We start from the raw sequence: 26,060 nt of genomic DNA, 5'->3' as shown, positions 1-26,060 counted from the left end.
CCCTCTTCACGACTGTCTTGGTGTGTTTGGACCATTCTAGTTTGTTGTTGATGTGGACACCAAGGAACTTGAAGCTCTCAACTTGCTCCACTACATCCCCGTCAATGAGAATGGGGGCGTGCTTGGTCCTCCTTTTCCGGTAGTCCACAATCATCTCCTTTGTCTTGGTTACGTTGATTGATAGGTTGTTATTCTGGCACCACCTGGCCAGGTATCTGACCTCCTCCCTATAGGCTGTCTCGTCGTTGTCGGTGATCAGGCCTACCACTGTTGTGTCGTCTGCAAACTTAATGATGGTGTTGGAGTCGTGCCTGGCCATGCAGTCATAGGTAAACAGGGAGTACAGGAGGGGACTGAGCACGCACCCCTGGGGAGCTCCAGTGTTGAGGATCAGCGTGGCAGATGTGTTGCTACCTACCCTCACCACCTGGGGGCGGCCCATCAGGAAGTCCAGGATCCAGTTGCAGAGGGAGGTGTTCAGTCCCAGGATCCTTAGCATAGTGATGAGCTTTGAGGGTACTATGGTGTTAAACGCTGAGCTGTAGTCAATGAATAGCATTCTCACATAAGTGTTCCTTTTGTCCAGGTGGGAAAGGGTATTACAGACTCAATCAGGGACATGTTGGAAATGTCAGTGAAGACACCTGCCAGTTGGTCAGCAAAATACAAAATGCTGCTCACATTTCCACATGTTTATTAGCTTTGGAAAGAGAATTAATGTCCAAAATCGTGAAAATAATACCTGTGCAATGTTGTGTGCCGTGTGGCTCAGTTGGTAGAGCATGGTGTTTGCAATGCCAGGGTTGTGGGTTCGATTCCCACAGGGGACCAGTATGGAAAAAAATGTATGAAATGTATGCATTCGCTACTGTAAGTCGCTCTGGATAAGAGCGTTTAGTAAAATGTGTGCAATTTTTCCAACATCATGACACTTATTTGGAGTCTGTGGCTCAAGTGGTGTGAAAGCGTGAATATCAGTTGAATATCCAACTTGAAACTTTCTTTACCTTGGTATGAAAGCTTTGGGTAAAGTACCATCGGTGAAGATCACGAGAAGTGCGCATGTTTTGATTTATTGTGTTTGTGCTGATCAGAAGGAATGTGTGTTGGGCCTCACTCAAGTTGATGATTATCCTGGGTCATGCATTGAGCTACGGAGCAGGGCACCTGTCAAAAGAGTAATTTCTGGAGTGTCGGAAGAAGTTGAAATTGATATACTAAAGAATATTTTTGGAGTGGTAGATGTTCGTATGATGAATCATATGGTTAATGGCTTTTATAGCAATGGTGGTGAAAGGCACTGTGCAAGTTGAAAATGTGTAAAAAAAAAGATTGACATTGATGTTCCCGTTGGGATTAAAAGACATGAGGAGCTACATGGAGTACTGGCTCGTGCAGAGCCACACTCTCAGGCCCCAGAGCCTGAGCAGGGTAATTTGAAGTTTTGAATGTCTGAAGGAGTGGGAATATATATTATTTATGTTTGTAAATTATTTTGTAGTTTGTGTGGATTAATTAAAATGTTCTCTTTCCCATAATGGAATGTACTTTTATTTTGTGAATTTCTTCACAACCATCCAGTTGGTGGCGACGATACACCTTTTTGCGCGTAGTTCGCAATTAAATCCAAAAAAGAAGAAGATGAAACTGAATTCACTTCCGCTGGCAACCAAAAGCAGTCAGACGAGAGGGACGTCAAACAAAATCAAATGTGGAGAGAAGAGACGATTCAGAAACAGGAAAGGAACCGTTTGACAATACGCTATTTATAGAACAAAGATCATTTAAGAGATCGTGGGAATAATTTAAATAGACATTTCGAAAATAACACATTTTTAGCAAAATCTCCTGTTTTGTGGGTATAAACGAAAGAGATGGGGACAAGAGCTAGTCGTTTACAAGAGGACCCAGTGTCTTCGGCTTTCGTCAAAGATGGCATAAAGCGGGATTCCTATCGACGACCCCGCTGCAATAGGCCCGCCAGTCTTAAGATAGACTTTTCGGGGAGTTTTGACGATTCGGAGACCAACCGTAGCCGATCGGAGGAGGGCAGCGATTCGGACATAGGGCAACAGGCGAGCGCCGTTGGAAGCCCCGCCGACCACAACAGCCACCCATCCATCAGCCAGTCATCACCAGCGGAAGACAACAGCGAATGCAAGCGCGAGGAAGACTGTAATAGCAGTCCCGAGGGTGCTGTCAACGAGGAACATCTGCCTGGAGAGGAGACAGGCCGCGTGTCTCACCGCACTTTCTCTGAACGTTTACCCGGTAATCGACACACTAACGGGCGCAACGTCAGCGCAAGATCCGCACGAATGAGAGGCATCAATCAACGCCCGGTGTCGGAGGCTTGGATTGGCCTCTACCGTGTCAACAACCGACATGGTGACAACCCTTTTTGTGTTTTTTTATGTATTGTTTTATTACGTTGCAGTTCCTATTCACTTTTGGCAGATTTCAATCCTATACACTGCATCATTTAGACAGTCAGTCAGTGCGAACAAAAACACAAATGTACCCTAGGTAGCAACGTTAATTGGCTTGGGCGCAAACATCTGTTATAGCTAATATGTGAGACGTGACACAAATTGGCCAGACTTACTACTGAAACGGCATTCTTGGAGGGATGCTTTTTCTCTTGTGCATACAAGCTACTTGACTTACAGCTGAACCCCTTGTATTAAGTTGTGACAATCAGGCTGCTGTGTCGTTCCACCTCAAAAAGCACAAGAAAGAGAATTGACACCCACCATCTCAGATTGTGCTGAAATGTTTTCTGTAGTTAAAGAGACAGAAAATGGGATGCTTGGGATGTACCTACGCAATGGAAGTTTACATTTTAAATGGTTATGCTTAAGGTTTGGCTAGGGGTTAATGTTAAGAGTTTATGGTAGTGAAGTCCCAGTAAAAGTCAGCTAATAGTTTTTATTAGAAGTATGAATTTCAGCACCCTGCAGAAGGGCCACAGTTGTTCAGGACAAACATAGGTACAGTTAAGCATTTTCAGAATTGCCATTTTTACAACAATCGACTGATGGTGACTCAATGTTTGACAAAGCAAAAACTGTTTTTTAGACATTTTTGCAAATGTAAAAAAACTGAAACTAGCATGTTTACATAAGTATTCAGACCCTTTACTCAGTACTTTCTTTAATCACCTTTGGCAATGATTACAGCCTCAAGTCTTCTTGGGTATAACGCTATAAGCTTGGCACACCTGTATTTGGGGAGTTTCTTGCATTCCTCTCTGCAGTTCCTCGCAAGCTCTGTCAGGTTGGATGGGGAGCGTCGCTGCACAGCTATTTTCAGGTCTCTCTAGCGATGTTCGGTCGGGTTCAAGTCTGGGCTCTGGCTGGGCCACTCAAGGGCATTCAGAGACTAGTTCTGAAGCCACTCCTGCATTGTCTTGGCTGTGGGCTTAGGGTCGTTGTCCTGTTGGAAGGTGAACCTTCACCCCAGTCTGAGGTCCTGAGCACACTGGAGATGGTTTTCATCAACGATCTCTCTGTACTTTTCTCTGTTCATCTTTCCCTCGATTCTGACTAGTCTCCCTGCCTCTGAAAAACATCCCCACAGCATGATGCTGCCACCACCACGCTTCACCGTAGGGAAGGTGCCAGGTTTCCTCCAGCTTGGCATTCAGGCCAAAGAGTTCAATCTTGTTTTATCAGACCAGAGAATCTTGTTTCTCATGGTCTGAGAGTCCTTTAGGTGTCTTTCGGCAAACTTCAAGCGGGCTATCATGTGCCTTTTGCTGAGGAATGGCTTCCGTCTGGCCACTCTACCATAAATTGGTGGAGTGCTGCAGAGATGGTTGTCCTTCTGGAAGGTTCTCCCATCTCCACAGAGAAACTCTGGCGCTCTGTCAGAGTGACCATCGGGTTCATGGTCACCTCCCTGATCAAGGCCCTTCTCCCCCGATTGCTCAGTTTGGCCGGGCAGCCAGCTCTAGGAAGAGTCTTGTTTGTTCTAAACTTCTTCCATTTAAGAATGATTGAGGCCACTGTGTTCTTCGGGACCTTCAATGCTGCAGATATTTTTTTGGTACCCTACCCTAGATCTGTGCCTTGACACAATCCTGTCTCGGAACTCTACGGACAATTCCTTCGACCTTATGGCTTGGTCCGTGCTCTGACATGCACTGTCATTTTGGGATCTTATATAGACAGGTGTTTCTTTCCAAATCATGTCCAATCACTTGAATTTACCACAGGTGGACTCCAATCAAGTTGTAGAAACCATTCAAGGATGATCAATGGAAACAGGATGCACCTGAGCTCAATGTCGAGTCTCATAGCAAATGGCCTGAATACTTATGTAAATAAGGTATTTCAGTTTTTTATTTTTAAGACATTTACAAAAATGGCAACTTTTTTTGCTTTGTCATTATGGGGTATTGTGTAGATTGTTGAGGGGGAAAAAACAATTGAATACTTTTTAGAACAAGGCTGTAACATAACAAAATGTGGAAAAAGTCAAGTGGTCTGAAAACTCTCCAATTGTACTGTATGAGATCATCACATTATATTTTGCTCTTAAACACACTGAGGCTTGGTGATTATCGAGGGGGAGATTGTTGGAAAGATTTTTCAAATAACCTACTGTGAGGAACAATAGTTTTAATAGGTTTATATTGTCATTCGCATTGGATGTAAAAACAAAAAAAAAAAAAAATACTTTGACTTTCCTACATTGCTGCGCAGCAGGCCAGGTACTTCTATGGGTCCCCCTGGCACCCACGCTCCCTCAACATTAACAGGACAGAGAAAGTAGACACATGCTCACATGGAACACTCCAAACAAAAGACAATGGAAAAAATGGACAACTCGTCAATTATGGTTATGAAATAAACCAAAACGCGTTTCGGGTTGTGTAGCAGGTTGTGAACTCTGCAAACTACGTTTCCACTCCGAGAATGTGAACGGTAAATTACTGTAATTAATACATGCAGTAACAGAAATTGATGTAACCAAATTACGGGGATTAACTGTACAAGTACTGCTGGTGGCATGTAATGGGGAATTTATAAAAATAAGCTTCCCTTATAGTCATAGGCCTACGAAACAATCCACAGCTATTTTTTAAAAAGAAGCTTTCACATATGGCAAGGTCCTGACTGACAAGGAAGAATCTAACAGTGTAGGCCTATATTATTAATCAGACAGATGGACAGAAGTGGTTGTATGTCAGTGAGACCCCTACCCAAACCAAGCTTTGGATTTATTTTCCCACGCGCCATTAATCCAGCCCCCAAGCAAGTCTAGGAAATGGGTCAAAGTCCTCACGTGGGCACAGCTGACAGCAGGGCCAGAGAGGGAGGGGATATGTAGGCCAACTGGGCACACTCTTCCCCCATGTCGTCCCACCCCTGAGGCTGAACTCTTGTTATGCATGTTGTCTGGTGGAATGATGATGACTGGAAAACTAATCATGAGTTAGTTGACCTGACTTGATCATTGTCAGGATGATACTCGGATCACACAAATGCAAATGTCAACATCTACTGAAGACCCATGGCATGCATGATGGACAAGTTGATTTGATCTTCTCCCCGCTTTTGTTTGTCTAATGTTTCGTTGTTAATCATGGGCATGTTTTTGTCATCTCATCCCCAGATATCCGCTGTCCGTTCTGCTCCAAGTCTTTCTCGGGGGGCAAGATTGAGAATCACCTGTTGAGCTGCCTCACATCTCCACCTCTCCCTTACAACAGTGAGTATGAGTCCACCAAAAACTCAGAGCAGAGGCCTGTTTCATTTGTTACAAACAAAAGAGGCTCTTTACGTTCACCCAGAGAAAGGGTTGACATTGTATGGTAAACAGAGGTGTTATAATGGTGGCAGGTTAGAGCGTTGGGCCAGTAACCGTAATGTTGCTAGTTCAAATCCCCGAGCCGACAAGGTGAAACATCTGTCTGTGCCCTTGAGCAAGGCACTTAATCCTATTTGCTCCAGGTTTACCTTTGAATGGCAGACCCTGGCCGTGACCCCATTCTCAGAGGGATATGGGGGGAAAAAACACATTTCCAAATCACACACATTAATACACACTTGTACATGTTTGAAATAGGACAAATGTAAGCACCCACCAAATAATAATTACAGTCTATTACACAAACAGTAGCATATATAAAAGTTCAGGCATAATGTGTGTTGAAAGTATGTTAAAAGTCCCTTCCCTGCCCCCTGGGTTTGTGATGACACTTTAACGTCTAACTGTCGTCTCTGTGATGTGTTGTGTTCTCAGCGGACGTGCTCAGTAAGGACAGCGGTGAGTGTTCCATCTGTCTGGAGGAGCTGCAGCAGGGAGAGACCATTGCCCGGCTGGCCTGCCTATGTGTCTACCACAAGGGGTAATAGCACTAGGCCTTTTCACACGCGTTGTTCTTAACCTCGGGCTATCTTAGCACCAGGCTATGACTGACCCTGGGCCTAGCCTATCCTGTGTTCACCAAGCATTTGTTAACATGGGCTAAGCTTTAGCTCAGGGCTAAGGATTCACACTTCTCAAAGCCCTGGGCCAGTGGTTCCCAAACTTAAATATATATTTTTTTAAGGAGCTCAGTCAGGCTTACTCTTGAAAGTTGTAATATTACAATGCACAAGGTGCAATTTTCAAAGCAGCAGTTTTCCTCTTGTAATTGCAGAGTTAAGAAAGAGCTGTTAATAACTTGGAAGAAATGTCTAGATCAACTAGCCCATTTCAGCTAACGGTATTTAGCTAGGTTTTTTAGCCCATTGATTTTGTTGTTGTTTGAGTCACTCAGATATCACATGAACACACAAGGCATGGCAAGGCTTGTAGAATTGCAGGAAATGAGCTTTAAAACTGCAAAATTCTATCTCCACCTCATGTCAAGATGTATAGAATAGCAGGAAATGAGCGTTAAACCTGCAAAATGTTCTCTCCGCCAACAAGAAGGGTGTGAACAGTTTGTCATGGACAGTGCTTGTGCCCATCTCAGCCACGTGACCAATGTTATAAGCAATAAGGCACTTATTAACACATTATTACCTCTCCAGTTGTGCTCGTTTCACCAGCTAACGACGTGCCTGGCCCAGCATGCATTTGTAGGCTCCCTGTGTTTTGCTATAGCCATATTAAGGCCTAATTTATTTATTTAAATTGACTGATTTCCTTATCAGTAGTTCCCAAACTTTTTATTGCCCCGTACCCCTTCAAACATTCAACCTCCAGCTGCGTACCCCCTCTAGCACCAGGGTCAGCGCACTCTGAAATGTTGTTTTTTGCCATCATTGTAAGCCTGCCACATACAATACATTTCTTTCTCACAACCAGGCTTGTGGGAAGTGACAGAGCTCTTATAGGACCAGGGCACAAATAATATAATAATAATAATCAATAATTGTGCTCTTTATTTAACCAGTTTACACACAAAACCTTATTTGTTCATGGGAAATTGTGAATAACTCACCACGGGTTAATGAGAAGGGTGTGCTTGAAAGGATTCACATAACTCTGCAATGTTGTATTGGAGAGAGTCTGTCTTAATTCATTTTCCACACACAGTTTGTGCCTGTATTTAGTTTTCATGCTAGTGAGGGCCGAAAATCCACTTTCACATAGGTACGTGGTTGCAAACGGCGTCAGTGTCTTAACAGCGTGATTTGCCAAGGCAGGATACTCTGAGCGCAGCCCAATCCAGAAATCTGGCAGTGGCATCTGATTTAAATGACATTTTCACAGAACCGCTTGTTGCAATTTCGATGAGGCTCTCTTGTTCAGATATCGGTAAGTGGACTGGAGGCAGGGCATGAAAGGGATAACTAATCCAGTTGTTTGTGTCATCCGTTTCGGGAAAGTACCTGCGTAATTGCGCACACAACTCACTCGGGTGCTTCGCTATATCACATTTGACTTTTTTTTTAACCTTTATTTAACAAGGAAGTCAGTTAAGAAAAAAAATCTTATTTACAATGACGGCCTACCGGGGAACAGTAGGTTAACTGCCTTGTTCAGGGGCAGAACGACAGATTTTTACCTTGTCAGCTCGGGGATACGATCCCATTGTCCGTAAGCTTGAGTTCATTTGCACACAAAAAAATCATACTATGATGGAAAGACCTGTATGTTGTCCTTGTTAATGCAGACAGAGAAGAGCTCCAACTTCTTAATCATAGCCTCAATTGTGTCCCACACATTGAATATAGTTGCGCAGAGTCCCTGTAATCCTAGATTCCGATCATTCAGCCGAGGAAAAAAACGAATTAACTAGCCCCTCAAGAGCACTTCATGATGACAGAAGTGAGTGCTACGGGGCGATAGTCACTTTGTTCAGTTACTTTCGCTTTCTTTGGTGAAGGAACAAAGCTGGACATTTTGAAGCAAGTGGCGACAGCAGACTGGGATAGGAAGAGATTGAATATGTCCGTAAACTCTCCAGCCAGCTGGTCTGCACATGCTCTGAGGACGTGGCTAGGAATGCATTCCGGGCCAGCAGCCTTGCGATGGTTAACATGCTTAAATGTCTTACTCATGTTGGCCAGGGAGAACGAGAGCTCACAGTCCTTGGGAAGCGGCCCGTGTCGGCGGCACGGCGTTATCCTCAAAGCGGGCGAAGAACATGTTTAGCTGTCCAGGAGCAAGACGTCGGTGTCAGCAACGTGGCTGGTTTTCCCTTTATAATCCGTGATTGTCTGGAGTCCCTGCCACATACGTCTCATGTCTGAGCCGTTGAATTGTAACTCCACTTTTGTCTCTGTACTGACGGTTTGCCTGTTTGATTGCCTTACGGAGGGCATAACTGGACTGTTTGTATTCGACCATATTCCCAGTCACCTTGCCGTGGTTAAATGCAGTGGTTCGTGCTTTTAGTTTTGCGCGAATGCTGCCATCTATCCACGTTTTTGGGTTTGGATAGGTTTTAATCATCACAGTGCGAACAGCATCCCCTATACACTTCCTGATGAACTCAGTCACTGTGTCAGTGTATATGTCAATGTTATTCTCAGAGGCAACCCGGAACATATCCCAGTCCGTGTAATCAAAACAATCTTGAAGCATGGATTCTGATTGGTCAGACCAGCGTTGAATAGACCTTAGCACGGTACTTCCTGTTTGCGTTTCTGCCTATAGGAAGGAGGTGCAGAATGTAGTTGTCATCTGATTTGCCAAAGGGAGGGTGGGGGAGGGCCTTGTAGCCATTCCGAAAGGGAGTGTAACAATGGTTGAGAGTTTTTGAAGCTTGAGTACTGCAGGCAATGTGTTAACTTCGGTAGAGTTTTCCTCAGATATGCTTTATTAAAGTACCCAGCTACAATAAATGCTGCCTCAGGATATGTGATGTAGTTCCCTGAGAGCCTTCGCGGTATCGGCTTGAGGGTGAATATATACGGCTGTGACGATGACTGAAGAGAATTCTCTCAGGAGGTAATGCGGTTGACATTTGATTGAGGTATTCTAGATTGGGTGAACAAAAGAACTTCACTTTCTGCACGTTACCACAACGTTACCACAAGTAGTTAATTGGGTAACATGCACCTCCGCCTTTCTTCTTCTAGGAGAGTTCTGTGCCATGTACTGAGAACCCAGCTGGCTGTATGGATGGGAACAGTATATCTGGAGATAGCCATGATTCCCAGGGAGAGCCATGATTCATGATGGTATGAATCATGATGGTGTACTACGTGCACATGCTAGCAGAAAGGAACGAGGTGGGTAGCTAGCAAAGTATGTCCTTTTAGCAAAATAAACAAACCAAAAATCTGATCTCTTAAAAGTTTAGTTAATTTTCGTTCTATTATCTATACAATAGTCTATCATTGATTTTGGCCCAATAGGCCGGACATTAGTGTTGCACGGTATACCTGTACTATAGTAATATCATCGTACCAAAACCTCATGATACTTATGATACCAACATTTTTAGAATACCATAGTACCGTTTTCATATGATTCTACCGACTTTTTCCACCCCTTCCAATCTAAAGATTCTGCTAGCGCCTGTTATGAAATGTTTATGAAGTCAGTTTTGTTTATACATTTATGCACCAGCCACTCGTCTCTTGTATGTGCAGGTCCAATAATATCCACTATACTTTCATGCCAGCCGCATCCCACAGACCCTACCAGCCCTCACTCACCTGCTTCTCACCATCCGCTCTTCACTTGTGTCTATTCCTCCGTCAGTTTTTTCAAATATAAGTTTGCCGTGATGGCGAGCGGTATGCAGACCCAGACCCTGATGAGTGTTCTGTTAGATTTGTACATTTGTTACATTCGAGCAGAGCGCAATGTTGATTCATTGTTTCATCCCCTGTTATAATAACCAAGAGCACAGACCAGTCTGAGTAGACTTTGCAAATTCACTGTCATGCAGTCTCCTGGTAACTTGACAGTAGGTTTAGGCTAATTAGATTGGCACAGGAAGAAAGGAGAAGGGTCTGCTACACATGAGATGTGCTTCAAAAGGTAGGATTCATGTAGGCCTAATGTAAGCCTAAACTACATCAAAACTCGATGTATTTCTGGCGCTCCTTAAATTCTTAAACATTTTAAAAGTTGGGAGCAGTGTGTGTTTGTAGGAGAGAGAGTGGTGTGTGTGTGTGTGTGTGTGTGTGTGTGTGTGTTTATGAGTATGTGTTTGAGTGTGAGGTACTGTAGACAGTGTGAGGAAGGGATGGAGAGTGTTCTTTAAACATTTCGACCAATCGATTGGTCGAAATGTTTAAACTTATTTTTCCATATATAGACAGTGTTTGAATAAAATCAACTACATATGCACTGAGCTTGTCAGATGCTTTAAGTACACTGTTTGATTAAATAACTAAAACACACAAATGACTCAAGAAAGAGCCCGACAGTCACAGTGTTAACAAAAAAAAAAGGACAGTGAGTGCCTGTGTGACTGGCACATGTTGTCTCGCTCTCCTCCCTACTGCAGCGAAAAGGAACCACAGCAGAGCAAGTGTTTTATTGCGCTGTCCGTGCTGAAGCTGCAACAATTCAGCCATTTAGTTTTTTACTTGTTTCTGACTGAAAAGTTCTGTTACCAAAATCACTCATTTGGAAAAAACATTCCCTCAACCCTTGCTCTCTTTACGTGAAACATGTAAGCATCGCATGCATGTGACCAATAGGGCCTGACCTATAGCCTATCATAATTACATCAATAAATTGGTTATAACAAACTCTGAACACAGTAACACATGACAGCAAAATGTATGTGGAGGAAGTGAAAAAGCAACAAATGTTTACTGGTTGCTCAGGAGGGAAAGAGGAAGTCAGGTCTGTGGAAGACATTTGGCATTTTAAAAAGGAGGGTATAGGAGCAAATGTTGCGTGACTATTGTGTGCCAAACAGTTATTGTTAGATTCCAATATTAATATTTTTTCGGACCATTTGAAACCGTGTAAACAACACTAAATAAGTGTACCGAAGAGTCTTTTCTAACGGGGGAAAAAAAGATCTATAAAGTCTTTATTACAGCAGACTAAAAACAATTGCATACATTCGGGAATTGCAGTTTATGTATCATTTAGGCTAATTATTCATAGCGCCCTTTTTATTTAATTTTAAAACTAAAAGGCTTGATTGCATTTCAAAGCATGAATGTCTCGTATGCTGTGTGATGGCATGGACGAATGAATGCTTGATTGATACAGTAGCCTGTATATTGAAATATAGACCTAAGTAAGTTACGGTTTTAAGACTAAACAGAATGTGCTCTTAGGCCTACAGCTCGATGGTGGTTATACAAGACTACTATACTAATCCTACTAATTATAACGACATTACTTATTATTATAATGATGATCATAATAATTGTAATAATAACAAATAAGGAGATCCAGAAAAGGGAGGGTATAGGAGTGCTGCGTGCATATGTGTAACAAACAGGTGCTGTTAGATTACAATATAATTGTTCTGCCTGTTTGGAACAGTGTAAACAATACATTTTAAGTAATACCAGTCTGTTCTAACAAAATAAAATGGTAAAGCAACCGAATCTGTGAAATTGATTTATCCAAAATTTTGCTGTTGCATTTATTTTTTTGAACCTTTTATTTAACTAGGCAAGTCAGTTAAGAACCAATTCTTATTTGCAATGACTGCCTACCTAGCATGAGGCTTGGTGCTCACGGAATCAGTAAGGTATTAAACAAACAGGCAACAGAAACAAGATCTGTCTTATTTCTGTAGATATATGTGGATGATTATAAAGTCAAGCACATTTAGCAGTTAGGCTATTGATTATAAACCTAATTAAGTTGGTTTCCTGTCTCCTCAATTTTCAATTAGGCTAAGGCAAGGGTTTTCTCCTCGTCTCTGCTGCTGCCTCTACCGCATTGTTCTCAGTCCCAATATGCTGGTTAATTTTGCTATTTTGCACATAGCAACATAGGGGAAGGCGCCAATTCTTCTGCGCACTGAATATTGTTTCGGAACCACGGACAGCGACCTTATCCAATGCGGGAGAAAGCGCATTTGTTATAAAATATTAGATTTTAGTGTTGCACCATTATTTTTTCCATAATATAACCATATACAATTTCAGTACAATCACATGTCTTGGGGATGGACTGTGCCATCCCCGTGGCCTCCGCAATGGATTAGTCCACTGAGACAGGCGCAAATCAGACAGTCTTGTGCACCATAATATAAAAAATAAAATAAAAAATGCAACTGCTCGACGAGAGAAACCTCGGTCGACCAACAGCCTATCAACCAAACAATCGACCAGTTGACTAAATGGGGTCAGCCCTAATAGCTATATCCAAATAAATGTCAATAGAAAAGCTATGAAAACAGATGGAAAGGGAGTGTTTTCTGCCCTTCCAGCTGTTGAGTTTGTGGCTTCAGTTGGCTAGCTAAGTGAGAAGACATTAGCCAGCGTGCAAGCAACCATTTTTATTAGCCATAGCAACCAATGTTTTTGCTTTGATTGAAGTTGTTTATTTTTGTCAGGTTTTTGTCCTCGGATGGAAGAATGAAATAGTATAAATGTACTTGTCAAAATTGCGTGCAGAACGAATCACAAGCATATGGAAAGTAAGTGCAAGTGCAGCTTTTGTGATTGGACAGTGAAGAGTCTATGCATTGTTCTTGACCCTGTTTCACACTGGCTATTTTGGCACCATGTTTCCCCGTGAAACCAAAGCAGGGCCAGCTAGCTCTGGGCTAAGGTGTTGGTGCTAGCCCCGGGCTAAAATCTCCCTTAGCCCATCTTTACAAAAAAAGATTGCAGTTTTGAAACTGCAGTAAAAGTGCAGTAACTGCAGCTGACTGTGGTATTTTGGACGCAGTATTGCAGAATAACTGCAGTGAACTGCAGTTGAACTGTCCTGTAAATGCAGTCACACTGCAAAATTGAAAAAAAAAAAATATTCGTTTGGACGTGGTATTTGCAGCGTAATGCAGTTATACCAGTTATATGCGCTGACATTCAAAAAGTATGAAAGCCAATGGTACAATATTCTAGAACACTGCTGTGCGTACGAGTGCATGTTTTGGACTATGATAAACTCTTTAGCCCTGGGCTGAGGTGCAGTGTGAACGTGCCTACTGAGGATTTAATACACACCTACTGAGGATTTAGTGCCTTCAGAAAATATCCATACCCCTTGACTTATTTCCCATTTTGTTGTGTTAGTGTGAATTCAAAATGGATTACAGATTTTATTTTTAAATCAATCGACCACAATACCCCATAATGACAAAGTGAAAACATGTTTTTAGTCATTTTTGCAAATGTATATAAAAAATAAAATCAAAATCTCAGTTATAGGTATCCACACCCCTGAGTCAATACGTTAGAATAACGTTTGGCAGGGATTACAGCTGTGAGTCTTTCTGGGTAAGTTCAAGAGCTTTGCGCACCTGGATTGTGCAACATGTGCACATGTATTATTTAAAAAAATCTTCAAGCTCTGTCAAGTTGGTTGTTGATCATTGCTAGACAGCCATTTTCATGTCTTGCCATTACATTTTCAAGCCTATTTAAGTGAAAACTGTAACTAGGCCACTCAAGAACATTCAGTGTCGTCTTGATAAGCTTACTCCAGTGTATATTTGGCCTTGTGTTTTTTGTCCTGCTGAAAGGTGAGTTTGTCTGTTGGAAAGCAGACTGAACCAGGTTTTCCTCTCGAATTTTGCCTGTGCTTAACTCTATTCTGTTTCTTTTTATCCTAAAAAAAAAACTCCTTTCCGATGACAAGCATACTCATAACATGATGCAGCCACCACCATGCTTGAAAATATTAAGTGGTACTCAGTGACGTGTTGGATCTGTCCCAAACATAACACGTTGTATTCAGGACAAAAGGTTAATTTCTTTGTAACCATTTACCAATAAGAGTCCTTGGTCTTTGTGGTTGAACATGTTTGAAATTCACTGCTTGAGTGAGGGACCTTACATTTATCTGTATGTTCGGGGTACAGAGATGAGGTAGTCATTCAAAAATCATGTTAAACACTATTATTGCACAAAGTGAGTCCATGCAACTTATTATGTGACTTGTTAAACAAATGTTTACCCCTGAACTTACCATAACAAAGGGGTTGAATACTTATTGACTGAAGACATTTCAGCTTTTCATTTTTAAATAATTTGTAAACATTTCGAAAAACAATTCCATTTTGACACTATGGGTTATTGTGTGACACAAAATCTCAAAATGTGGAAAAAGTCAAGGAGTGGTGAATACTTTCTGAATGCACTGTACATGTGACCCAGGAGACAAAGGGTGAACAAAGCACAGGTCTGTGGAAAAAGTTGTGATGCAATCATGAGTTGCATTCTTTGGAACTCTCATTTAGTAATATGCCTTCCGGACTATGTGAAATTACATGGTTATTTTGTCACTGCTTACTGTGAAAAAAATCCAGTAATGGTTTTCTCACACAAGTCATATTTGATATCACTAAAAGCTCCATTGAATAATTTAAGAATTGAGAAAGTTGTTCATTGACTACAGCTCAGCATTCAACATCATAGTACCCTCCAAGCTCATCTCTAAGATCAGGACCCCAGGACTGAACACTTCCCTCTGCAACAGGATCCTGGACTTCCTGGCACGCTGCCCCCAGGGGATGAGGGTAGGCAACAACACATCCGCCACGCTGACTCTCAACACGGGGGCCCCTCAGGGGTGCATGCTTAGTCCAGTCCTGTACTCCCTGTTCACCCATGACTGCGTGGCCACACACGACTCCAACACCCTCATTAAGTTTGTTGACGACAAGACTGTGGTAGGCCTGATCACCAACGATGATGAGACAGCCTATAGGGAAGAGGTCATGATCTGGCAGTGTGGTGCCAGGACAACAACCTTTTGTTGTCCAGAAAATGTTCTGACCTATCAAATATTGGTTGTCCATCTTGTACTATGAGCGGTGCTTCAATGCAATTGGACAAAGACTGCAGCTAATAGCCAAGGAGCACTCAGCATGTGAGACCAAAACAATGCTGGCGAAGAAAGCAACAACAACGCGTAGGTTGTCACTAGTTGCCACAGTCAAAATTGGCTATATCGCAAAAATTCATGAACCTTTTGCTGAACCTTAAATTATCAGTGTAGTTAAGGTTAGGTTTAAAATCAGATTTTAAAGAAGAGAAATTGTAGAAATAGGTGGGGTTTAGCCTTAATTATGACAGATTGGTGGAGCTGTGGAGAGAATGCAGCTGCCTTTTTCAATATTACATGTTTTCACCTTCAATTCCCTCAAGAATATAAATCCAGATTGTCTACGTCAGCCCAACCATTTGCGGGTCCATATTCATCACTTCCGTCTCCTTTTAAAAAAATGTTTCCCCACATAATAATGTGCACACTTATAAAGCAACTCGCTGTTTGCGTGTCGGCAGTATCAAGTAGGGAATTATCGTGTAATGTGAGCACCCACGACCCAGGGTTGAGAATGGACAGAATTAACCTGTTAGGGCTAGGGGGCAGTATTGACACGGCCGGATAAAAAACGTACCCGATTTAATCTGGTTACTACTCCTGCCCAGTAACTAGAATATGCATATAATTATTGGCTTTGGATAGAAAATACCCTAAAGTTTCTAAAACTGTTTGAATGGTGTCTGTGAGTATAACAGAACTCAAATGGCAGGCCAAAACCTGAGAAGATTCCATGCAGGAAGTGGCCTGTCTGACAAGTTGTGTTTCATCTTGGCTCTTTTTATTGAAGACTGAGGATCTTTGCTCTAACGTGACACTTCCTACGGCTCCCATAGGCTCTCAGAGCCCGGGAAAAAGCTGAACGATATCGAGGCAGCCTCTGGCTGAAACACATTATCGCTTTTGGCAAGTGGCCGATCAGAGTACTATGGGCTTAGGCGCGTGCCCGAGTCGACCCCATGCTTTATTTTCTTTCATCTGTTTACCTAAACGCAGATTCCCGGTCGGAATATTAGCGCTTTTTTATGAGAAAAATGGCATAAAAATTGATTTTAAACAGCGGTTGACATGCTTCGAAGTACGGTAATGGAATATTTAGAATTTTTTTGTCACGAATTGCGCCATGCTCGTAACCCTTCTTTACCCTTTCGGATAGTGTCTTGAACGCACGAACAAAACGCCGCTGTTTGGATATAACTATGGATTATTTTGAACCAAACCAACATTTGTTATTGAAGTAGAAGTCATGGGAGTGCATTCTGACGAAGACAGCAAAGGTAATAACATTTTTCTTATAGTAAATCTGACTTTGGTGAGTGCTAAACTTGCTGGGTGTCTAAATAGCTAGCCCTGTGATGCCGGGCTATCTACTGAGAATATTGCAAAATGCTTTCACCGAAAAGCTATTTTAAAATCGGACATATCGAGTGCATAGAGGAGTTCTGTATCTATAATTCTTAAAATAATTATGCTTTTTGTGTATACAAAACAAGAACATGACAGACTGACCTGGTGAATCCAGGTGAAAGCTATGATCCCTTATTGACGTCACTTGTTAAATCCACTTCAATCAGTGTAGATGAAGGGAAGGAGACAGCTTAAAGAAGGATTTTTAAGCCTTGAGACAATTGAGACGTGGATTGTGTGTGTGCCGTTCAGAGGGTGAATGGGTAAGGCAAAATATTTGAAGTGTCAAGAACTTCAACTCTGCTGGGTTTTTCCACGCTCAACAGTTTCCCGTGTGTACATGGGCCAGCATCCTTGTGGAACACTTTAGTCATGTTGTAGAGTCCATGCCCGACGAATTGAGGCTGTTCTGAGGGCAAAAGGGGCGGAGGGGGGTGCAACTCAATATTAGGAAGGTGTTCCTAATGTTTGGTATTAATGTTTTAGTATTCATGTTTGGTATACTCCGTGTATAGGCAAGTTATTATTTATTCTTCTATTTTCCCTCTCTGCATTGTTGGAAAGTGCCCATAAGTAAGTGTTTCACATTTTTATTTGATTTTTGATTTTGAAGAACACTTGTGGGAGCATCAAGCAGTGAGCGGCTATAACCTTATTTTCTTTACCAGAATGACCTAACCTTATCGCAAGTCATTCACCTCTGTTTGACTAAGAAGTATTTTAAGGTGTGAACCTCCTTTTGAAAGAAATACAGTAACCACAGCAAGTGTTTCTAATCCGGCTGTCTCACAGTGAGTCAGTCAGCTGCCTGCACCATGGTCAGAGTTAAGTCCCACCCTGGGACCACAGATGGGATTGAGTTATGTAACTTAAACTGCTGTAATACATATGTTCTGCGTGGTCCAAAATACGTGAATAAGTGAATCAAAAGGGAAAACAGCCATTCCATTTCTGTATGTCTCATTACATGTCTTTGTCTCTCTCTTTCTCTGTCCAGCTGTATTGACTCCTGGTCCAAGGTGAAGCCATGCTGTCCCGAACACCCTTTTGATTGACTCATTTACTCACCCTTTTGATTGGTCACATGTCCTGCTCAGGGACACACCTGACTCAGGTACGTACGTGTTCATGACCCCATTTATTCCAACCCCATGATGTCACACTAGCCAACAGGGTAGGAGTTAGTGTGGACAAAATATTATGTGAAATATGAAGAGTTACATTCCAAGTGTGAGGAAAGTATAAATATTTTATGTACTTTTTTTCCCCACAGGAGACTGCAATGTTTCTATAATTGCAGCAAATATATTACGGCAATGAAAAATACCAGAGGCAAGCCTCCTAATTTTACTGAACCAGACACAGCCCCAAAAGGATGTGACCGCAGACCACTTTTTTCTCTTCGACCTGGTTCAGTCCATTTGACCTGGTTCAGTCCGTTTGAGCTCAACTCAGACCACTATAAATACAGCTGGAATAGACAGCCACCTGTCCTCTGTGAACATAGCCCAAACTATAAACTGCTGCACTCCAGAAAAACGGTAAATCGATTTATTATCATACCAGGTTGACAGTCCTGTGAAAGTCCTTTTTAACTCAAGGAGGGGAGGAAAAATGTGTTTTTGTTGCCCATGCGTTCCTCTTCCCCTAATGTGGACTCATTCACGTTCCAGTGAATAAATGTTTCTGTCCATAAAAAAAACAGCCCATCTCTGAAAATGTTAACTGTTCATGCGTAAATATTGCAATGCGTTGTTTTTTTATAGCCCGATGTTGGAAAGCAGGGCTTTATTTTGTGGATGGGGTTGCTGTAGTAGTGATTGTAGGTGGTTTTCTATTGTCACCATGATACATTTCAGGAGAGGGATGGTGGGTGTGAGTTGATTGTTGAGTTAAAAGCGGATGATGCCAGTTTGTGTGGCTGGTTGGTGCTGAACCCACTGTGTTTTACTGCAGCTACAGTAGGTTGTTGGCATTTCCCAGGCCATAGTACTGGTGTCATGCCCATACTGAGCACTTTTTACCCCAAGGCTGAACTTTCTTCTCATAAGGTGTGCTTGATTGAACCACAGTTGCTAATTTAGTAACAACAGTAGAGTGTGTGTGTATATATGTGTGATAGCGGTGTGGATAGTCAATGTCCTGGATGACAGCGCCCGACTCTGGACAGCAGAGGCGAACTGCAGACTTCTCACTGGCTGTGTAAATGAGAGGGGTGTGTGTGTTCTTAGTGCCCTTATACCCTCTGGTTGAGAGAGTTTTAATCCTAGCATTGTTGCATGTCATTTCAGCAAGGATTAACACCCACCAACCCAGATTGATCTGAAATCGTTTCTGTAGTTAGAAACAGATAAGAGTTCCTGAATACTTTCCTGACACTACTTGTCTGTCAGAGAACTGATGCTACAGTGCCTTCGGAAAGTATTCAGACCCCTTGACTTTTTCCACATTTTGTTTCATTACAGCCTTATTCTAAAATGGATTACATTTAAAAAATCCTCAGAAATCTACACACAATACACCTTAATGACAAAGCGAAAACAGTATTATTATTTTTTTTAATTGCGAAAGAAAATTTGTCAACAGAACTTGCATACGTATTCAGACCCTTTGCTATAAGACTCGCTGCAGACCTTCAATGTCTGCAGCATTGAAGGTCCCCAAGAACACAGTGGCTTCCATCATTCAAATGGAAGAAGTTTGGAATCACAAAGACTCTTCCTAGACCTGGCTGCCTGGCCAAACTGTGCAATCGGGGAGAAGGGCCTTGGTCAGGGAGGTGACCAAGAACCCAATGGTCACTCTGACAGAGCTCCAGAGTTTTTCTGTGGAGATGAGAACCTTCCAGAAGGACAACCATCTCTGCAGCACTCCACCAATCAAGCCTTTATGGTAGAGTGGACAGATGTATGCATCTCCTTAGTAAAAGGTACATGACAGCCTGCTTGGAGTTTGCCAAAAGGCACCTAAAGACTCTCAGACCATGAGAAACAAGATTCTCTGGTCTGATGAAACCAAGGTTGAACTCTTTGACCTGAATGCCAAGCATCACATCTGGAGGAAACCTGGCACCATCCCTACGTTGAAGCATGGTGGTGGCAGGATCATGCTGTGGGGATGTTTTTCAGCGACAGGGACTGGGAGACTTGTCAGGATCAAGGCAAAGATGAACGGAGCTAAGTACATCAGAGATCCTTGTTGAAAACCTGCTTCAGAGTGCTCAGGACCTCAGACTGGGGAGAAGGTTCACCTTCCAACAGGACAACGACCCTAAGCACATAGCCAAGACAATACAGGAGTTGCTTCCGGACAAGTCTCTGAATATCCTTGAGTGGCCCAGCCAGAGCCTGGACTTGAACCCGATCAAACATCTCTGGAGAGATCTGAAAATAGCTGTGCAGCAACGCTTCCCATCTAACCTGACAGAGCTTGAGAGGATCTGCAGAGAAGAATGAGAGAAACTTCCCAAATACAGGTGTGCCAAGCTTGTAGTGTTGTACCCAAGAAGACTCGAGGCTGTAATCACTGCTAAAGGTGCTTCAACAAAGTATTGAGTAAATGGTCTGAATACTTAAGTCAGTGGAATATTTCAATTGTTTTTTAGTAATAAATTAAGAAATGTCAACCACAAAAAATGTTTGCTTTGTCAATATGGGTATTGTTGTATAGATTGAGGGGGGGGGGGGAATCATACATTTTAGAATAAGGCTGTAACCTAACAAAATGCGGAAAAAGTCAAGGGGTCTGAATACTTTCCAAAGGCACTGTATATACTTGTTGGGTTGGGACTGGTGGGGGGGTCAGTGCCTGGCTTTTGACCATTCCTTTTGATTCCTCATGTCTAACTCATTGTTTGAAGAAAGTGTGGCCCAATTTGGATGTTTGGTACTATATTGAATAAATATTATATGAATCCTATAAATTAAAATGCCCAATTTGGATGCAATCAATTAGCTTTCAAAAATATAATGTTGCACGAATGCTAATCTTATGTTTCTAACAGAAATGATTTCAGAACAATCTATGATGGTTGATGTCTACCCTCTTTCCTCTGCTTTTTGAGGTGGAACGACCATAGTGCTACTTTGTTCCTAAAGTGGTGTGATAAAAACATACTGCTACGATGACTTGGGCCTCCTCTCAGTGAGACCAACCCGTCCTGTCGTGCTGAAGGCATGTGGTGGTGTGTGGGTCATCGTTCCCCTGCCTCTCTCGCTCTGTCTGGGGTGTAGTCCGGAATGTTGGACCAGGCCCCTGTGCACTTGTCTGGCCATCTGGCTGCATTCATGTCAGTGTGAGGGATTATGTATTTTAGGGCATGATTACGCCATGAGGCATCTGCCTCGCCTATCCCATGATTCCCATCGCTGGAGGCAATGAACAGCTGTTGGGGTGATTTTGTTGTATTAACCCACCACCCTTCCCCATAAGAGGATTATTAGACATTGTATTATTACCATATGTGTTAAACAAGCTACCGATTGCCTGTGTTGGCTGCCTTTGCCTGGTGAGAGGTTTGTGTCTTTCCAGGCTTCTATGGTGTAGTCTAGTCTGGGGATCAGTGGTGACGCTACAGTGAGTTTCTCAAAACACGGGCGGACTGCTGTAGACCAGCATGAGGATCAGTCCTGTTCAGCATTCCTATTGGATGATCTCCCCGAGTTCTTGCACCACATCCTGCACTCTGAGGTGCTACGACCTGTCGTGCCCTGGCATCCCTGTGCATGTTACTCTTTCCACTTCAAAAAAGAAACTATTACGCCAAAAGTATGTATCTGAAACAGTGGGAGGGGGTGTGTGTGTGTGTGTGTGTGAAAAGAGGAATTGATCATTAGACCTAAATGTACTTTTTTTTGTGTGGTGATATGATGAATAGTTATGTTGTTGTGTACTGGGGGGGGGGGGGGGAAGAGGAGGTTGTCAGTAAAAATCTGAAGCCCCAAATGTTACTTTACTACTCTCCCTTTTTATCTGCGTGGTGCAATACCTCAATTTTTACAAATGCCATTACTTGGCTGCATAGCTATTCTCCAAGGATGATATTTTCTATGTATTGCATTCTTGGCGTTTAATCACAGGGTTCTGTGCCTCCTAGACCCTGAGCTTTGTGACGGTTATGCTGATATATTCAATGAGAATGTTTAAGGTCACCACAGTGATATCTGCATCCCAAGATATGGACAATTTGCCTTCTTTTGGTATAATAGAACAATTACATTTATTTATTAAAGTGTAAATATGTATTGCAATTCAAACTGGCTTGGTCTTTGTCTGTTCATTTTACTGTTTCTAAGCTCCAATCTTTTGTATGTCTCAAAGTTGGTTTTATATGTATTTTTTACAATAAATATACTTTTGTGCCCTGTTTTGTCAATGTCCTTGTTTAGGTGTTTGAGCACTGTTAATAACTATTTTATGGCATGTTTGGTAATGGTCTTTGCCAAATAGGCAATGCTGACTGCTGTGACAGATTCACAGTTATCTACTGTAAATGACTAGCCTACATAGAAAACTAGCATATCTATTTTTTTTCAACCATGTGAAATGTTATATTCCTTCCTGCGTTCATTGAATTTAAAAAATATGGTACTGGTTACTCAATCCTTTAAAGACATCTTCTGGGGACTCAAAAAAAAAGAACTTTTCTTGGTGAGAAGCGATATCCCAAGTATAAAACAGTAAAGCACACACAAAAAGGATAAAACAATGTTTTGAGCAAAATGTTTTGTTGCACACATTGCACCGACTGTGGCTCTCCTTTACAAGTATTTTTGAATGATTACCTCATCTCTATACCCCACAAATACAATTATCTGTATTGTTCCAAACACAGATTCAACCTCAAAGACCAGGGAGGTTTTCCAAATCCTCGCAAAGAAGGGCACCTATTGGTAGATGAGTTAAAAAAAAAAAAAAAAAGCATCAATACACCCAGTCACTAAAGATACAGGTGTCCTTCCTAACTCAGTTGCTGGAGAGGAAGGAAACCGCTCAGGGATTTAACCATGAGGCCTATGGTGACTTTAAAACAGTTAGAGTTTAATGGCTGTAATAGGAGATAACAGAGGATGGATCATCAATATTGTAGTTACTCCAGTGAGTGAAAAGGAAGCCTGTACAGAATAAAAATACTCCAAAACATGCATCCTGTTTTCAACAAAAAAAATAGCAAAATAATTCACTTTTTGGTGGCTGCATCATGTTATATGGGTATTCTTGCAATCGTTAAGGACTAGGGAAATAAACGAAATGCATCTAAACACAGGCAAAATCCTTGAGAAAAGCCTGGTTCAGTCTCCTTTTCACCAGACACTGGGAGATGAATTCACCTTTCAGCAGGACAAAAACCTAAAACAGAAGGCCAAATCTACACTGGAGTTTTTACTTAAATCTACTTGATAATCTATGGCAAGAATTGTTGTGTAGCCCTGATCAACAACCAATTTGACAGAGCTTGAAGAATTTTTAAAAGAATAATAGGCAAATGTTCCACAATCCAGTGTGGAATGCTCTGTCACCAGAAAGACACACAGCTGTCATCGCTGCCATTGGTGCTTCTACAAAGTAGATTCAGGGGTGTGAATACTTATGTAAATGAGATTTTTGTATTTCATTTAATACATTTGCAAAAATGTCTAAAAACATGTTTTCACTTTATCATTAAGGGGTATTGTGTGTAGATGGGTGAGATTTTTTTTCTCCAGACTATTCAGACTGTAACAACAAAATGTAGAATAGGTCAAGGGGTATGAATACTTTCTGAAGGCACTGTATGATCTATCACTTAAGCTGTGTTCACATTGGCAGTGATTCAAATCCAATATATTTTCATATCCGATATCCGATTCAAATCTGTTATTTTTTCTTAAGTCTGAATTGTTCACAAACAAATGAGTGAATGTGCTAGAAAGCTGAACAGCAATAGTACCTAGCTAGCTAGTTCATTGCTGTGGCTAGCTAGCTGACTGCTGTGGCTAGCTCGCTAGTTGGCTGCTGTGACTAGCCTAAAAGGACTTGTTTTGAAAGTTGGATCATCTTACATTTACATTTACATTTTAGTAATTTAGCAGACGCTCTTATCCAGAGCGACTTACAGTGGTGAATGCATACATTTCATACAATTTCATACATTTTTTTTTTTTTTTTCTGTGCTGGCCCCCCGTGGGAATCGAACCCACAACCCTGGTGTTGCAAACACCATGCTCTACCAACTGAGCTACAGGGAAGGCTTTGAGGCTTTAAATGTGTTCTTACCCTATGATTTTGAGCATTCAAAGCAACTGGGGAACGTCCATGGCATGTATTGTTGTCACCTTAGCTTGCTACATAACTTCTGAGCGATAGGAACCCTGAGCACCACCACCAGTCAGCCTACCCTACTGCGCACACACTCATCGTTATTATGACAACAAGCGTAGCCTTGTCAACAAATGAATGCTGTCTGAATACACACAAATTCTATTTGGTCACTTGTAACTTGCTGTTTGGACAGTCGGTAGTCCAAAATGGATTTGAAAAACTACATTGATTTGAGCATTAAGGCCTGCAGGGTGAACAAGGCCTTAGTTCACCATCACTGTCAGTGACATTTCAGTTCTGGAAATAACCCAAAAGGGCACAGGCTGCTAAAGGTGAAGGTAGAAGTTCCAGTTTCTCAGTCTGAGTCAAACAGCAAAGCAGTCTGTGTGTAGGCTAGCCGCTAGATCATCACTCAACCTCACAGGAAGTACAGTGCGGTAATTGAGGTTCAGCACAAGTGAAACCCAGGTATAAAGAAGGTAAGTGCTCAGTTAGTCATCTCCCAATTGGTCCACTACTTCAATGACAGAACTAAGATGACATCATTTTGGGGTTGTCAAAAATCTCCTGTTGGTAGCAGATGATGTGCCAGTTTGGACAAAATAATTAAATAAATTGGACAACACAAACATATGATCTAATTGTGTATGAATGCTGTAGTAAAATAAGGGATTTAATCTTTTTGGGGTTAGTTTTCCAGTTGTCATTTGTAAAAGATAAAATGCAAATTATAATATTTTATTTTAGAAGGAAAGATATTTACATTTTTGAATTCAGTTTATCCCAGTGGTTTGACCTACTGATTCCTGTTATTGAGAACTGTAGTTACTGAGAAATATCTGCGTTCACACACATCTATAGACAAAACAACGTCTCAGTGAGAACACTAATACAAAACATTCCTTGGTAATATTAACATACACATTATGCTGATTTGGTCATAAATGCAAGGATGTTATTGTTGCATCATTGTTCTGACATGTAACTGTTACATTTCTTTATGAAGGTTTACTCAATTCCAGGTTCCTCATGTGGACAGTGGAAACCCCCAGGCTAGTATCTCACATCTCTTTTCTCACAGGCCTTTTGATATCATCTAAGCCCTCTATATTTTCCTCCAAACATCAGTCTCTTCCAACCCACTCCTCTTCACACTACGCTCTCGCTCAGAATGACAGATGCACAGAACTACCCCACGCCCACAGAGGCTCAGAATGCCCTACTCTACCCCCCAGTCCTGTACCCACTACAGGCATGGGTGGACTTCGAACCCCTCCCACCTGGAGAGTGTAACCATGTGGCAGAGCCAGGTAACTATCCTGTTCTGCAATAGCAAGGAAAGAGGGGAAACTGTCATGCTGGTGGATTATTAATGTCTTTCCTCATTACTGCCAATTACAATAAAATGTTAATGCAAAATTTAACATTTCTGCTGGAATAATGTATGTCCGTTGAATTCACTTGTTGGGTTACATGACCACTGAAAAGTCTGCAAAGTCACTACAATATTCCAGTGTTGTCATGGCCAATAATATGAGACTGTTGTTCTGTCACTCACAAAGGATCCTCTCCACCAGAGAGTGACAGATGCCATCCTATTGGTGTCATCTTTTGATGACGAGACAATATGGAAGCCTTATATCAGAAAGGTTTATACTGATATGTTTGAGAGATTTGGTCTTGGAGCCCTAAGTTTCTTGGTAACCTCCCAAGTATACCTCCCAAGGGGCTAATGGTAACCCTGTCTTTCTACCTGTGCAAGTGTTCAGTGTTGTGACCCTGCAGTTGCTGGTGACCTTCAGCATTGTGTGTGTACACTTTCTCCGGTATGGTGGGGGCAGCGATGCAGAGCAACATATGGACAATTTTTCTATTATTTCTCCATGTTCTATCTCTGCATTGTTGGGAAGGACCCGTAAGTAAGCATTGTACTGTTAAGTTCACACCAGTTGTTTACGACACGTGACAAATAACATTTGATTTAC

At 41.9% G+C, this 26,060-nt stretch overlaps 1 protein-coding gene across 2 annotated transcripts; it reads left to right on the top strand.

Annotated features, from left to right (window-relative positions):
• The first annotated feature begins 1,675 nt into the window (after window positions 1–1,675).
• Window positions 1,676–22,141, top strand: LOC106600378 (uncharacterized). Of its 2 annotated transcripts, XM_082973472.1 has the most exons (6): window positions 1,676–2,388; window positions 5,620–5,715; window positions 6,250–6,355; window positions 17,774–17,890; window positions 18,050–18,951; window positions 18,988–22,141. In XM_082973472.1, exons 1-4 carry the CDS (start codon window positions 1,875–1,877, stop codon window positions 17,829–17,831), a joined length of 774 nt encoding a protein of 257 aa, XP_082829598.1. In that variant the 5' UTR covers window positions 1,676–1,874; the 3' UTR covers window positions 17,832–17,890; window positions 18,050–18,951; window positions 18,988–22,141. The 2 variants fall into 2 exon arrangements, with proteins under 2 accessions (XP_082829598.1, XP_014047158.1); XM_014191683.3 differs by having other exon boundaries at window positions 18,050–22,141.
• The last annotated feature ends 3,919 nt before the right edge of the window (window positions 22,142–26,060 follow it).

This window comes from Salmo salar, chromosome 03 (assembly GCF_965601325.2).
Source record: "Salmo salar chromosome 03, fSalSal1, whole genome shotgun sequence".
NCBI lineage: Eukaryota > Metazoa > Chordata > Actinopteri > Salmoniformes > Salmonidae > Salmo > Salmo salar.
The sequence above is the reverse complement of the archived record's forward strand: the minus strand, read 5'-3'. Positions and strand labels throughout refer to the sequence as shown.